Source organism: Monodon monoceros, unplaced genomic scaffold, assembly GCF_005190385.1.
Source record: "Monodon monoceros isolate NGI ecotype Baffin Bay Population unplaced genomic scaffold, NGI_Narwhal_1 Super_Scaffold_3, whole genome shotgun sequence".
NCBI lineage: Eukaryota > Metazoa > Chordata > Mammalia > Artiodactyla > Monodontidae > Monodon > Monodon monoceros.
In genome coordinates this window covers 60986930-61000576 of record NW_021703780.1, presented here as the reverse complement: position 1 = coordinate 61000576, position 13647 = coordinate 60986930, and the positions used below count along the sequence as shown (strand labels likewise).

At 42.7% G+C, this 13647-nt stretch overlaps 1 protein-coding gene across 2 annotated transcripts in view; it reads right to left on the bottom strand.

Annotated features, from left to right (window-relative positions):
* The window catches only part of LARS2 (leucyl-tRNA synthetase 2, mitochondrial), a 161609-nt gene extending 148310 nt beyond the window's left edge, over window positions 1-13299 (bottom strand). Inside the window, exons 1-3 of one of the 2 annotated variants that reach the window (XM_029243573.1) lie at window positions 13199-13299; window positions 9535-9789; window positions 3831-3959 (exon numbers count right to left, since the gene is read on the bottom strand). In XM_029243573.1, coding sequence (XP_029099406.1) covers window positions 3831-3959; window positions 9535-9768 — 363 coding nt within the window. In that variant the 5' untranslated portion in view covers window positions 9769-9789; window positions 13199-13299. Of the gene's footprint in view, window positions 1-3830; window positions 3960-9534; window positions 9790-12965; window positions 13067-13198 lie in introns of those variants that run through there. The other variant, XM_029243575.1, reaches the window with a different exon arrangement.
* Window positions 13300-13647: the final 348 nt, after the last annotated feature.

Here is a 13647-nt window from a genome sequence, read left to right as displayed (position 1 = left end):
GCGCAGTGGTTAAGAATCCTCCTGCCAATGCAGGGGACACGGGTTCGATCCCCAGTCTGGGAAGATCCCACATGCCGTGGAACAACAAAGCCCAAGTACCACAACTACTGAGTCTGTGCTCTAGAGCCCGCGAACCACAACTACTGAAGCCCGCATGCCTGGAGGCTGTGCTCTGCAACAAGAGAAAGCACCGCAATGAGAAGCCCGTGCACCACAACAAAGAGTAGCCCCCACTCTCTGCAACTAGAGAAAGCCCACGTGCAACAACAAAGTCCCAGTGCAGCCAAAAATAAAGTAAATAAATTAATTTTTTAAAATAATAATAATAATAAAAAAAGAATTAAGCAAATCAGGGACTTCCCAGGTGGTGCAGTGGATAAGACTCCGTGCTCCCAATACAGGGGGCCTGGGTTCAATCCCTGGTCAGGGAACTAGATCCCACATGCATGCTGCAACTAAGAGTTTGCATGCCACAACTAAGGAGCCCACGTGCTGCAACTAAGGAGCTGGCGAGCTGCAACTAAGAAGCCCACCTGCCACAACTAAGGAGACCATGTGCTACAACTAAAGAGCCGGCAAGCCACAACTAAGGAGACTAGCTGCCGCAACTAAGGAGCTCACCTGCTGCAACTAAGACCCAGCACAACCAAATAAATAAATAAATCTTAAAAAAAAAAAAGAATTAAGCAAATCTACCAACAAATTAACAAATTATAGAAAAGGGCAAGCTTACTGAATTTTTCCTAGGCCTACTGACTGATTTTGAACCTAAGACTCCAATACTACTATATAATACAGTAGAAAGGCCGGTGTTTGGAAAAGCTGGTGCCCAAGGACTATGTACCGAATGAATTAATCAATACACATGTCAGACCTTGCTATTGCGGAGCAGATATTCCTTCCCTCCTTAGAGTAAGGATCACTGAACCTGACCTGAATCCCAATCCCTGGGACTAGTCCTGACATTGCGAAAGAAGGATTTTAAAACAACAGGAAGCTCAACAGGCTTTCACACTGTTGACCATTACAGAGATTTGCTTCTTTTTTGCCATTACCACTTAGAAATGGCTGGACAAGTTTTCACCATATTTGACAGTTATTTTGGGGATGATCTGACTTAAATATGGGCTATGAAAATTAACAAGAAATTAAGTTCAAGAGAGCCTGGAGGATACCCGCCCCCCTCCAAGATAGCTTATCATCTTAAAGAGAGCAACTGAAACTGAGGAACAGAGGGAACCCTAGGTGCCTGCTGGTCACAATGACTAAGATACCATAAACCAAAAAACAAAGAGTGGTTTCAGGAACCAACCGAGTCACAGGATAGATAATACAAATAGCAGGTGATGATTTGCAGTCTAGTTGCTTCTCAGGAGGCAACTCCATGCAGCAGGCCCCAAGCAGAAGAGAGCAGATTCATTTATTAAATGAATTAGATTTCATTTCATTTATTAAATGACTTCCCAGAGTAAGTCAGATCAGTATAAATAATAATCAGGGCTACCACTTATTAAGGGACTATTATGTGCCAGACACATGTACTATCTCGTTTAACCCACACAATGACCCAGGAGGGAAAAATAATTATTATTATATTATTATCCCTATTTTAAAGACAAGGAGAGTGGGATTCACAGACATTAAATGACTTGTGCAGGGTCACTCAGTGAGAAAGTGGTACAATGGGGTTCAAACCTGGGTTGCCCAGTCCCTGGGTCCAGCCTGACCTTGGGCTTCAGTTACTGTACGGGACTCCATTTTGTCTTTTGGGCCTAAGCTGCCTACAAGGGTCCCACTATCTCTGGGCCTGGGGTTCTGCCTTGAGCCTTCTCTGTAACGTCTCATCCACCCAAGGGAATTAGAGTCCCACCTACACCACCTCAACCACTTATCCGCTAATGTACCATAAATGTACAGTTTTGCTGTAAAAGTTTAATCTTCAGCAACTGGCCTGTACTCACTAATTTTCCAAAATAAGTTGGCCTAAGTAAAAAAAAAAATAAATAAATCTAGTTGAAGAAACACAGATATTATACTTCATGACAAGAGTCAATTTATTCTGCACCACCTCTTTCTAATAAACATTGCAGAAGTGATGGAAAGCAGTATCTGGGAAAAATAATACCTCGCATAGCCCAGGGAGACATCCCTTGTAGAAGGCAAATCTCTGAATCTGACAGTAAAAGTCATTAACTCTTCAAGTAACAAAGAGACACTGTACCCTGACTTCCTTTTTAGGAATACTTCTTGCTGCCAATGTCAGTTCAGCACAAATTTTCAAACCAATTATGACAATGGATTCACGTACCTTTCTAAAAGAAAATCTTGATAAAGGACTGGGAGGGGGCAGATACCCTTTATATAGACCCTGAGAGGTTAATAATAGCAACAGCCAGTGGCAGTGCCAGTAAATGTTTAACAATCAACTCTCTGGCAGAAAAAGCCCTGATTTGTAGGCTTTGCTGATTTCCATGATGTAAATACTCCCACCATGGTGGATTTCATGCTACTAAGGTGACAAATAATTAACATGAAGTTGGGCAGACATGCCCACAGCTCTCAGGAACTGGTACAAGCAGGCTCCAGGCCTCCACTGGCGATGCTAATATTTACTGGTTACGTACTTATGTGCCAGCTATGTGCTAAGTGCTTCATAGTCATCCTCTTTCAATCCCTGTAACAGTCCAATGGGCAGGTACTATTTTATCCCCATTTTACAGATGAGAGAAAACTAGGTATTAGAGACGTTAATTTAGTAATTAGTCAAAAGTCGAATAGCTACTAAGTGTTAAGGGCTAGCATTCAAATGCTGGCCATCTGGTTCAATGGTCCATGCTCTCAGCCCCTCTTTGATCCTGCCTCTCTCTGTAAGGTGTTAAAGAAGCTGCTATGATCATTGCCACCTCATCTTACAGATGACGTGTTGGTAAAGAGTACAGCGCAGACTCTGGGGTAATTGGCAGTGGGGTGAAGGCGTCTACCAACATCAGACATGCAAGGGTTCTTCTCCTCCTCTCCCAGGAAATTTCGCCTTGTCCTTCAAGGACAGATGCTCCCTCTTTAGTGGAGCCTTCCCCAACTCCTGCAGAGCTGTTACTCCCCACATATTTTTTTGTTAGGAAAATTTTACTTTTTCCACTATAAAATAAATACATGCTCATTAGAGAATACAGAAAATATCAAATACAAGGAGAAAAATCTCTTGTGGTCCCACTTCCTACTCACAGGCTTTCACACTGTTGACCATTACAGAGATTTGCTTCTTTTTTGCCATTACCACTTAGAAATGGCTGGACAAGTTTTCACCATATTTGGCAGTTATTTTGGGGATGATCTGACTTAAATATGGGCTATGAAAATTAACAAGAAATTAAGTTCAAGAGAGCCTGGAGGATACCCGCCCCCCTCCAAGATAGCTTATCATCTTAAAGAGAGCAACTGAAACTGAGGAACAGAGGGAACCCTGTTCCTCATTTCTACTATTGGATTCATTCCCCTGTTCAATGTTTGTCTATTTATGCGTGTCAGCCCCACTGGACTGTGAACTCCTCCTGAGGAGATATCATGTGGTACCCACATCTGTAACCTCCTTCCACTGCATCCACACCCCACCTCCCTCCCTAGCACAACATCCAACACACGGCTGCCCCCCCAATTAATCTGGATGCTTTATTATGTCCTCCAATTCATGAGAGGAAACGCTGAGCTTTTCACGTTTATCTTCAAAGCTGTCCTAATCTTAACTAAGATTGGTTTTCTTCCTTTGTCCTACATTCTTATTGTCCTGAGTCAGGCAGGAAAGTGCTATTCCAGCAGGCATCTTGCCTTACCTGCATCCCTCTCATCTTCTGGAAGCGTGCAATGGTGTCGCTGATGGTGTACACACGCACGTGGCCCATGTGCAGCTTGCCGGAAGGATAAGGGAACATGGAAAGCACGTAAAACTTGGGCTTTGATTTCTAGGAAAGAATGACAAAAAAATGACAATGAGTATTTATTAAGCATTCACGGGGAAACCTGCATGCACATAATATTTTGGCATTTTACTCAAGGTAATAATTTAACATTTTTAAAAGTTTTCTTTTTAAAAAACCATTCCCATAAGGTAAACTGACAAAAATGCCTAATACCAAACTTCAAAGCCCTGGCTTAACCTAAAGAATGTCCAAAAATAATGCCAAACAACCTCAAAGTCCTATTACCCATATGTATTTTTAAATCTGTCTTTTTCTCTTTTAAAAGCTTCTCTTTTAGGACAGCTATCTAGGTCTTAAAGAACTATATGTTTTTCCAAATGAAGCTCTGACACATATGTCCATATAATTCAAGGAAACAATAGTGAATCACAGAGATGTGACACGTCTAAAAATGGAGACCCTCCCTAAATTCCCTGTAGCTGCATGCAGACTTGGATTGAACAGTACGAGCAGGGTCCTCAGGCACCGGTTCAGGTCCCGGGTTTCTCTGCTGTATTGTGAGCTTATCTTTCAACAGAAAAAGTTGAAATGGTAAGGTAATGAGAAAATTTTAGCTATTTCCCAGGGGGTGATCTACAGGCAGCCTCAGGCCAGGGTTACATAACTCTCCAACTTCCAAAGACGCAGCTTCATCACGAGAAACACAGAAAAAAGGTAAATGCATTGGAACAGAATGAACACAGGGCAGGAGGTCCTCACTGGAACACTGACTTTTGGCACCTTAGTTCTTCCACAGTAAAATGGTGAATGCTGTCACGAGTTTGTGCACGTGAGGGGACAAGGCTCCACAGGAAAGGTGGTATCATTTAATTGATTCCTTACTGGGGGACCTATTGTTCAAGGGCAAGGACCATGTTTTAATCATCCCTCTCCCCCAACCCCACCTTCCCGGCTGCCCACCTCCCAGTTTAATAAATGTTGGATAAATGTTTGTCGGCCTTTGTGCTCTGAAGCCTGATAACAGGCCTCTGCAGAGCACTTATTACTGAAGGGCACTTTTCCCAGCACACTTCACCAATCCTGTCCAGGTGACAGGAATGTTCCCCCTCTCCAACCTTAAATCCTCCCATGGGGGAGAAGGGGTGCCTCTGAAGAAAGGAAGAGAACAGGTAACTGCTTCTGTTTAGTCACTAAGGGTCTGGACTGTCTGATGTTATCATTACTTTTGTGCCACCTTCTATTTTTCTCTTTCTGTCCTTACTCCCTTCCGTGAGCTCTACTAGAGTTCTTTAAGGCTTTGCTTCTTCAAAATGAATGAAAACAAATGCAAGACAGAATATTCATAACCACTCTTTTGGGTATGTGTGTGGACTGGGGAGGTATTTTTTGGTAAGTATTTGCATGACTGATAATTGACAGCCAACTGTAATCAGGGGAACAGAAGAAACCAGAAATCAGATTCTTTCCAAATCTCATTCGACCCCTTGCTTTACACTTCCTTCAGCAAAGAAGTTAAACAAATCTTTAGCAGGGCCCCTAAAGGGTGGCAAAACAGACCAGAGTGGCACTTTTCTCTGTACTGCCCATCTTCTGGAACTTAACAACTGAGTGGTAAGTAAAGGTGCCTGAAGGAAGAGAAGGGAAAAGCGAATAAATAAGAAGTTTGGATAATACATAAACTTGGAAATCTGGAATACTGAAGTGACAGCTGCTGTTGATTTCTAGAAACGGATGGAAAGCCCCACGTTGATCATGCACTTTAATGTGGATCCATAACTCTTAGGAAAACCTCAGGAGCATGAGAGAGGACTTGAGATTCAGGAGTTAGTGGGGACTCAGGACTTTCCTTCTTCAAGAAGGCAAGTGACAGACAATCTTCTCAGCTTGTAAACAAATCCCTCAAAGGAAGTACAAGACCTCGTTCTGATACTTGGTGCAGAATCGGAAATAAGCAGACTACCCACTCGATTCAAACATTACTCATTGCAATGGATTTGGCCTACTGCCTTTCCTTTGGGAATTTTTAGGGACATGGGAAAACAGCTGTTACAGAGTTCTTTGGGACCTGAAAAAAACAATAAAAGCCTTGATATAAACTATTTCTAGTTTTTCATTTTAAAGTTTTTACATTAAACCTATTTTTTATTATAATCATTTTGTTTTTATTATAGTGACATATATTTTAAAATGTTTATTTAACAATGTTGCCCCAAACATTTTCCACATATAGCTTCTTCATTAACATATCCATTTTGTATGTCTATCCAACAAAGATTAAATTTATAGCAAAATCAAGGGATTCATTACATACTAGCTAAGCAGAACTACAAAACTGAGTTTACAGAATATATATAGAAAAGTATTGGGCTTCCCTGGTAGCACAGTGGTTAAGAATCCACCTGCCAATGCAGGGGACACAGGTTAGAGCCCTGGTCCGGGAAGATCCCACATGTCACAGAACAACTAAGCCCACGCGCCACAACTACTAAGCTTGCGCTCTAGAGCCCGTGAGCCACAACTACTGAGCCCGCGCGCCACAACTACTGAAGCCCACGCGCCTAAAGCCCACCTCCGCAACAAGAGAAGCCACCTCGATAAGCGGCCCGCGCACCCCAACGAAGAGTAGCCCCTGCTCGAAGCAACTAGAGAAAGTCCGCACGCAGCAATGAAGACCCAACACAGCCAAAAATAAATAAATAATTTTTTTTAAAAGAAAAGTATTGCTAGCAAAACTCTTTACTATTCATGAATATTTTTATTTATTGCAGAAAAGGTATTCAGCTTATTGCCTGCCCCTGCCTTTTGCTTTTCTGTGTGAATTAAGTCATTTTCCTCTGTGACAATGAAATGAGTTCTATCTCTGGGAGTGGAGAGAAGGAATTATGGGAGTTTATACTATAATTGAGTAGGAATCTGATTGAAAGGGAAATTTTCATAATTATATAAAAGTGTAAGAATTTAAGCCTTTAAAAGAAATTAAGATTGGAAGCGATAGAAAAAGGATGGTTTTTATAAGTGGGTCCTATTATTTTTGTCAGCTTCTAACATCAGGAGAAAGATAACTTCTGCCTCTTTATAGATCATGCTCTGAAGCTGTCGCTGAGTCTAGAGGATGGAGGGGGAAGGACCACTCAATAGGAGCCTGCAGCCTGGGATCTGGTCTAGCTTTGACACTAGCTGTGAGACCTTAGGCAAATTCCTTTGTCTTTCTGGCCTCGGTTTACAATCTGTAAATCAAAGGCAAGGCAAAAGAAGGTTCCTGGTGAAAGCATGAGTTTAGAAATCAAACGTGTCTGGGTTTGAGTCCTGGGCTCTGCCACAAGTGAGTTGTGCATCTCAACAAGTTACCAAACCTCCCTCTGAGCCTGTTTTCTTACCGCCAAAATGAGGATAATATTACTCACCCCCAGGGTTGATTCAGGATTTAAATGAGATAATCAATGGAAAGATGGTGGCTGACATAGTAAAATGCTCATTAAATGGAAGTTCTTTTTATAACGATGATTATGATGATGATGGCAAAATATTCAGCATCTAGAAGCTCATTCAGGTGGATTTCAAATGTAGCTATACCAGAGGGAGGTTGATTATAGATTCTTCAAAATCCACCAGCATCTAGTCATATTCTCATTCCTGACAAAGACACACCACACATTTTTATCCTCTTTCAGTTTATAAAATGGGTTCAGTCACATTTTCTCATTTGATTTTCAAAGCAATCCTGTGAGATAAACAATGCAAAGAATCTGAGGATCAAAGAGGTTAAACGATGCTGATGAGATCGCACTGATTTGGGGGCAGAGCCAGTATTACTGCTCAGGCTCCCGATCCAGTGCTCTCTCCACTTTGCCGTTCCCTGATTCAAACCCTCAGAATGCCACCAGGGGATCACCCAAAATGTCCCTCAAGCTATTTACCCAACTAGTGAAACACAGTTTATTTTGATCCATTTAAGTTTTTACACAACCATACGCTTAAGAATGCAATGTCACAAGAAGAAAAAGCTACAACTTCAAAATGTCTGGAAGTGACTAAATTTAAACCAAAAGAAAAAAAGCTAATTTTATGCTCCTCATTGAGAATTAAACTGCTCCCTAAGGTCTGCTTCCAAAATACATTTAGTTACATTAGTCTGGTCATGTTGCCACAAAGAATTTTCACTTCCTAATGAGGTAAAAGTCAAGCTTTTATTGTATAATTATGCAATATATTTAAACCTTGCTTTTTATCATTTCACGTGTTACACACTACATCTCTTTAAATACCAGATTTTCTTTGTAACTAATGCCGAAAACCATCCTTCAGTTTAATACAAATAGCTACCCACCCTCATTGTTCATAATGATCAATCTCATAGAAAGAATGAGTCTGATAAGAGTGGAGAATCAGGAAAGGCGATTCAAGCAGTGTCATCTTGGGCAGATATATATTTACTCAACTGCTTGCCTTTGGCCTAATCTCTTTAATTAAACATAAAGGGTCAGCATTATTTTACTGGTAACTATTATGAAAGGATGGTCAGAATTTAAGAGTAAAACTCTATTTTATAGTGCTGTGCTCTGATCAGATTCAACATTTCATTCAACAAATCACATCTTCCATTTGTCATTTTGACCAATATCGAGAGGTAAGGGTTAATGCATCCAAGACTGATCCCCAGCAGGTTGGCCTCCCAGAGAAGGAGCTGGCCTCCAGCAGAGAACTCCATGGAAAGTGGCTACAGCCAAGTGCTTAAGACAATTAATTCAGGTAGAGCGCTGAGCTGGTGCAGACAGACCAAAAGCCAAGGGTCCCCTAACTTATATAGCTGCAACCATGAGGTTGGACCCCAGTCCCAGATCACATCTGGGAAGGGCTGGTACCTCCCAAGCCATGATGGCAGAATAGGGCTGGAGGCCAGCATCATGGGAGGGGAGAGGGAGGTACTTCTCAGAATATGCAGGAGCTTAAAAGTTCCACAGCTGAGGGGCCCAGGTGCCTCTCCTAGCATCTCCTATCTGACCCTGCTGGATCCCTGTGTGCTGCCCCACCATGCAGTGGACCACAGAGGACCTGACATCTGCTGTGGCTCCTGTCTTGATGAGCTTCCCCAGTAAATGCTGCTCCAGAATGCCCAGTGTGGCACCATTTGCATGCACCTTGTTTGTATGTGCACCACACTGAAACTCCTCCAAGCACCAAGTTGGTCTCATCCCAGTTACCCCTCACAAGCATCCTGGGAAGCAGGTGAGCACTACTATTAACAATGCCCATTTTAGATAAAAAATAGTTGAAGCCCAGAGAGATTCAGAAATTTGGCTCAATGTCACATACTCAATAACTTATTTGAATTCAGGCAGTCTCACCCCAGTCCAAGCTCTTAGTCCCTCTTCTCTACTCTTTCAGCATCTCTTAGAATACTCATGGGACTTCCTTGGTGGCGCAGTGGATAAGACTTCAAGTTCCCAGTGCAGGGGGCCCGGGTTCGATCCCTGTGCAGGGAACTAGATCCCACATACATGCAGCAACTAAGAGCTCGCATGCCACAACTAAGGAGCCTACCTGCTGCAACTAAGACCTGGTGCAACCAAAAAAAAAAGATATATATATATATATATATATATAAAAGAATACTCACATCAGCTTCTGAAATTTTGGAGGCCTGTTCTTTTATTCGTTGATGCCACCATTTCTCCACATCCTTTCTTGTCTGCAGCGTATACTCTTTGGTCCACTTTCCCGTGGCACTGTAAATACCTCTGGAACATCCTGGAATCACTCTCCTTCCCCATTTGATGACATCTGGACCATCATTTAGCTGCCTTTTCAGAAGAGAGGCATATAAACCCAGCCTCTGCCAAGAAGGAGCCATTCTTCAAAAGGAGGGAAGGCCCTGAAAGAGAGGGCAGAAAGCACACGTGTGAGCCGCCTGGAACCTCCCCGAGCTCATCCTTCCGTTCGGCACAGCCAGCGCTCCCCGCCTGTCCACATGCTTTCCTCTTATTCTGATGACTTCTTCCCCTGAAAAGAGTACTTCAGAAGTGCAATTGAGCTAAACACAAACTTCTTATTTGGAAAATATTAAACGTGTTCGATGCTCCCAAACAGCAAGATACAAAAGCCCCATAGGAACAAAAGGAGACCACCACCTGGGCCAGCTCCTGCTGCAACCTCACAGCTTGCTTGCTTGGGAAGCAGCAGAGCCACCTCCGGCCCTCGCCTTTAGGCCAGCCTAGGGTCTGTACAGGAGGCTTTAATTCCCATTGTCCAGGCTTCAGAAGAGCTCTAAGCACATCTGGGCTTGGCCTTAGGCTCAAGTATCAGAAGAGATCTGAACACAGGTCTCCCAGGAAGATCGGAGACTCTGAGCTAAGATTAGCGTTCTTCATACATACTACAAGCTAAGTATACTCAGTAGGCTGAGCCAGGAAATAACCATTATTTAGAAGACTGCTTATTCATTTAGTTCTTCATTCACCTACTAAATATTTATTGAGTGTCACTAGGTCCACACACTATTCTAGGCACTGGGGATAGAGCAGTGAACAAAAACAAAGTCCCTTCTTTCATGGCACTTATATACTAGTAGAGAAAAGCAGATAAGAAACAAACAAATAAATATATAACATGTGGAACAGTGATGAGTGTTATGGTTTTCTGGAATACAACCCACAGGTTGGGGCCCACTAAGACATCTAGCTGCGAATCAAAATTCAACTTTAATGTTTCATTGGTTTCCTCCAAAGGTGAATTCCAGAAATGACCTCATAGAAGTTTCATGTTTTATCACTGTGTTAAAGCCTAAGGTGACAGTTCATCAAATATTTAAGATTTATGACTAAATAGCCTAAAATTTCTGCCTTCCTGCATAACAGCATTAGCTATAGTGCAGAAACAGACAAAAACAGACCTTTCAAAACCAGAGAGAAATGAAGGAAGAAACTGGCACTCTGAGCTGGCATTAATTCTTTTTTGTTTTGTTTTGATTTGATTTGAATTTTATTTTATTATTATTTTTTATACCGCAGGTTCTTATTAGTTATCTGTTTTATACATATTAGTGTATATATGTCAATCCCAATCTCCCAGTTCATCACCTCCCCCCACCCCCCGCTTTCCCCCCTTGGTGTCCATACGTTTGTTCTCTACATCTGTGTCTCTATTTCTAAGCTGGCATTAATTCTTGATCCTCTCAAAATTTTTGTTTCGATGCTGGTTAGCCATTGTGAAAAAAGAAATACCAAAGAGTGCAGACAGGTCACCAATATGAGCAATATGAAGGAAGGAATCTTAATTTCACTTAAAATTCTAATCCTGTCTCTATAACTTACTTATACTATGCACCAAATTATAAAAAACGTATAACAACATTCCCTGTCTACATAACAATAAGCTTTCTAAAAATGTTTACATAATACCTGGCTCACTAATAACCTTTCCTGTACATAAACCAATGGTATAGAGTAGAGAATTCTGAAATGGATCTGGGTATTTTAAAGAACTTAAAGTTCATAAAGCAAAAAGCACAAATAGATTAGAAAGTGATAGACTATTCAGTGAATGGGGGGCCGATTCAAATTAGAGCCCCACCTCAAACCAAAAAGCAGAGTAAATCCCACATAGATTAAAGAATTTTTAAAAATACCATAAAACAAGAAAAAACATAGATGAGTATGTACTAATTCTGTAAAAGGTGCAGGATGTTCTGTCCTAAGCATAAAAGCAATGGAAGATTTCATAAAGGAAAATATTAATAAAACTCTCTAAAAAATGTAAAATACCTGCATATCAAAACCACCACGAACAAAATTAGAAAGCAAACAACAAGCTGAGAGAAAACTGCCAAAACTACAACAAAAGATTACCCTTCTCTATAAAAGTTCACATAGGGGAAGAGAAAGAGTAACAACCTAATTTTAAAAATTGGGGACGGAGAAAAGAGGAAATACAAATTGGCTAGCAAATACCTGAAAAAGAATGACTTTACAACTAATCAAAGAAATGCAAATTAAAACAATAAGGAAATATTTTGCTTATCAGATTGGTAAAAACCTGTTATAAAAAGAAATGTGCACTTTTATACACTCCTGGTGAAATGCAAACTGATTCCAACTCCCTGGGGAGCAATCTGGTAATATATGTGTCAAGACCCTTTAAGAAAAGTCCACACCCTTTATGTTAGGGGAACTCAGCCATAAGTGCACTCAGGGCTATGATTTACTGCAGCCCTGGAGCTCAGTCCAGTTCCCTTTCTTTACATCCCAGGCCCTGCTCTGGGACACTCCACCACCAAAGCCCTGATGGACACTGCCTCTTCCTGATAAGGAGCAGCCATTTTATTAGAGGACCATGCCCCTACCATGAATGTGAAAGGTGTGATTCATATCTCGTGCTATGATCAACTTGGCCCTTTTCTTCCTTAGCTCTGTCACAGCCAGCTCCTTGCCTAGATGTTTGGAATCTTGTCTCTTCTTCCACATCCTTCCAAAGTATCAATCCCCATTACTCCACTCCTCTTTAAGGGTCAGCCCTGATCTCAACCTCACTTAGGGCTTAAGCTTAAGTTTTTTGAGAATGGTGGGGGTAGCGGCCTGTGACCATAGAGGGAGGGGCCTGAGAACTGGACCCAAAATGACAATCACATACGGACAGAGAAACCTAGCAGAGTAGGAAAAAACGGGCAAAGAAACAGAACACAGAGAAGCACACGAGGGCATTAGTGTGCGCCCAAAAGAAAGTGTCCGAGAATGTACCAGGGAAATTAATCTTAAAGGAGCTATGTGCAAAAACAACAAAAAAAAACCCCAACTAATTCTCTATGTGACCTCAGGGAAATTACTTCCTACCTGGAAAATCAGCTTCTCCTTAAGATAAAGGGGTAAATCCAGATGCTCTCTGATGACCTTAGAGCCCTAACATGCTGTGACAATGATGTGTGGGTCACAGAGAGGATGTGGGCCAATGGATGTCCTTCGAGTCTAAAGCCTCAGCCCCGGGAGCAAAGATCCAGGGACCAGCCGGGGTAGTGGAGCGGTGGAGAGAGGGAATTGAGTACAAAACTATACGTACATATGCATTTTTCTGGGAAAGGGTCCAGAGCTATCAACAGAGTCGGTGGCTCAAAGAATCTGAAGATCTGAATCTCAGAAACTTTTCCAGTTGGGAAACTGCACAGCTCCGAGACCACCAAACACAGCCCGCACTTTCCCTTCCGGCTCCCGGCAAGTCGAAATCTACCAATCCGGGTAAAGGGGAGATCAGGCCTCGTATCTTGCCCCTATGAGCCCGGGTCAGGGGTTTACCTGCTCACAGGCTCTCGCCTGCGGCTCCTTACGCCTCGGTTCCCACCTTAGGCGAACACGGCCCGGCCAGTCACCACGGGCGCCGCCATGTTGGCAGAACAACAACTTTATCGATGGCGGCCACTGCAGACACAGACAGGCGGGGGCGGAGCCGAAAGAGTAAGAGCGCGGCCTGGTCCCGACTCCCGGCATTCCTTGAGGCCGGGGCCGCTGGGCGGCTGTCGCGGGTTCCGCTCTTCGGTCACTGGCACCGCCCCCTGGCCCCAAGCCCCGCCCTTGGGCCCAGACCTCCACCCTGCGTCTAGCGGCTGCAAAACTCTGGACACCCAAGGATAAAATTCCTCACAATTGTAGCAGGGGTGTGAAAGCCATCAGTTTAGTGTCCCTAGGCGGCACGTGGTGTAAAGACCACTGGAGGAACCCCGAGGCCACGGTTCGAAGTACATCGT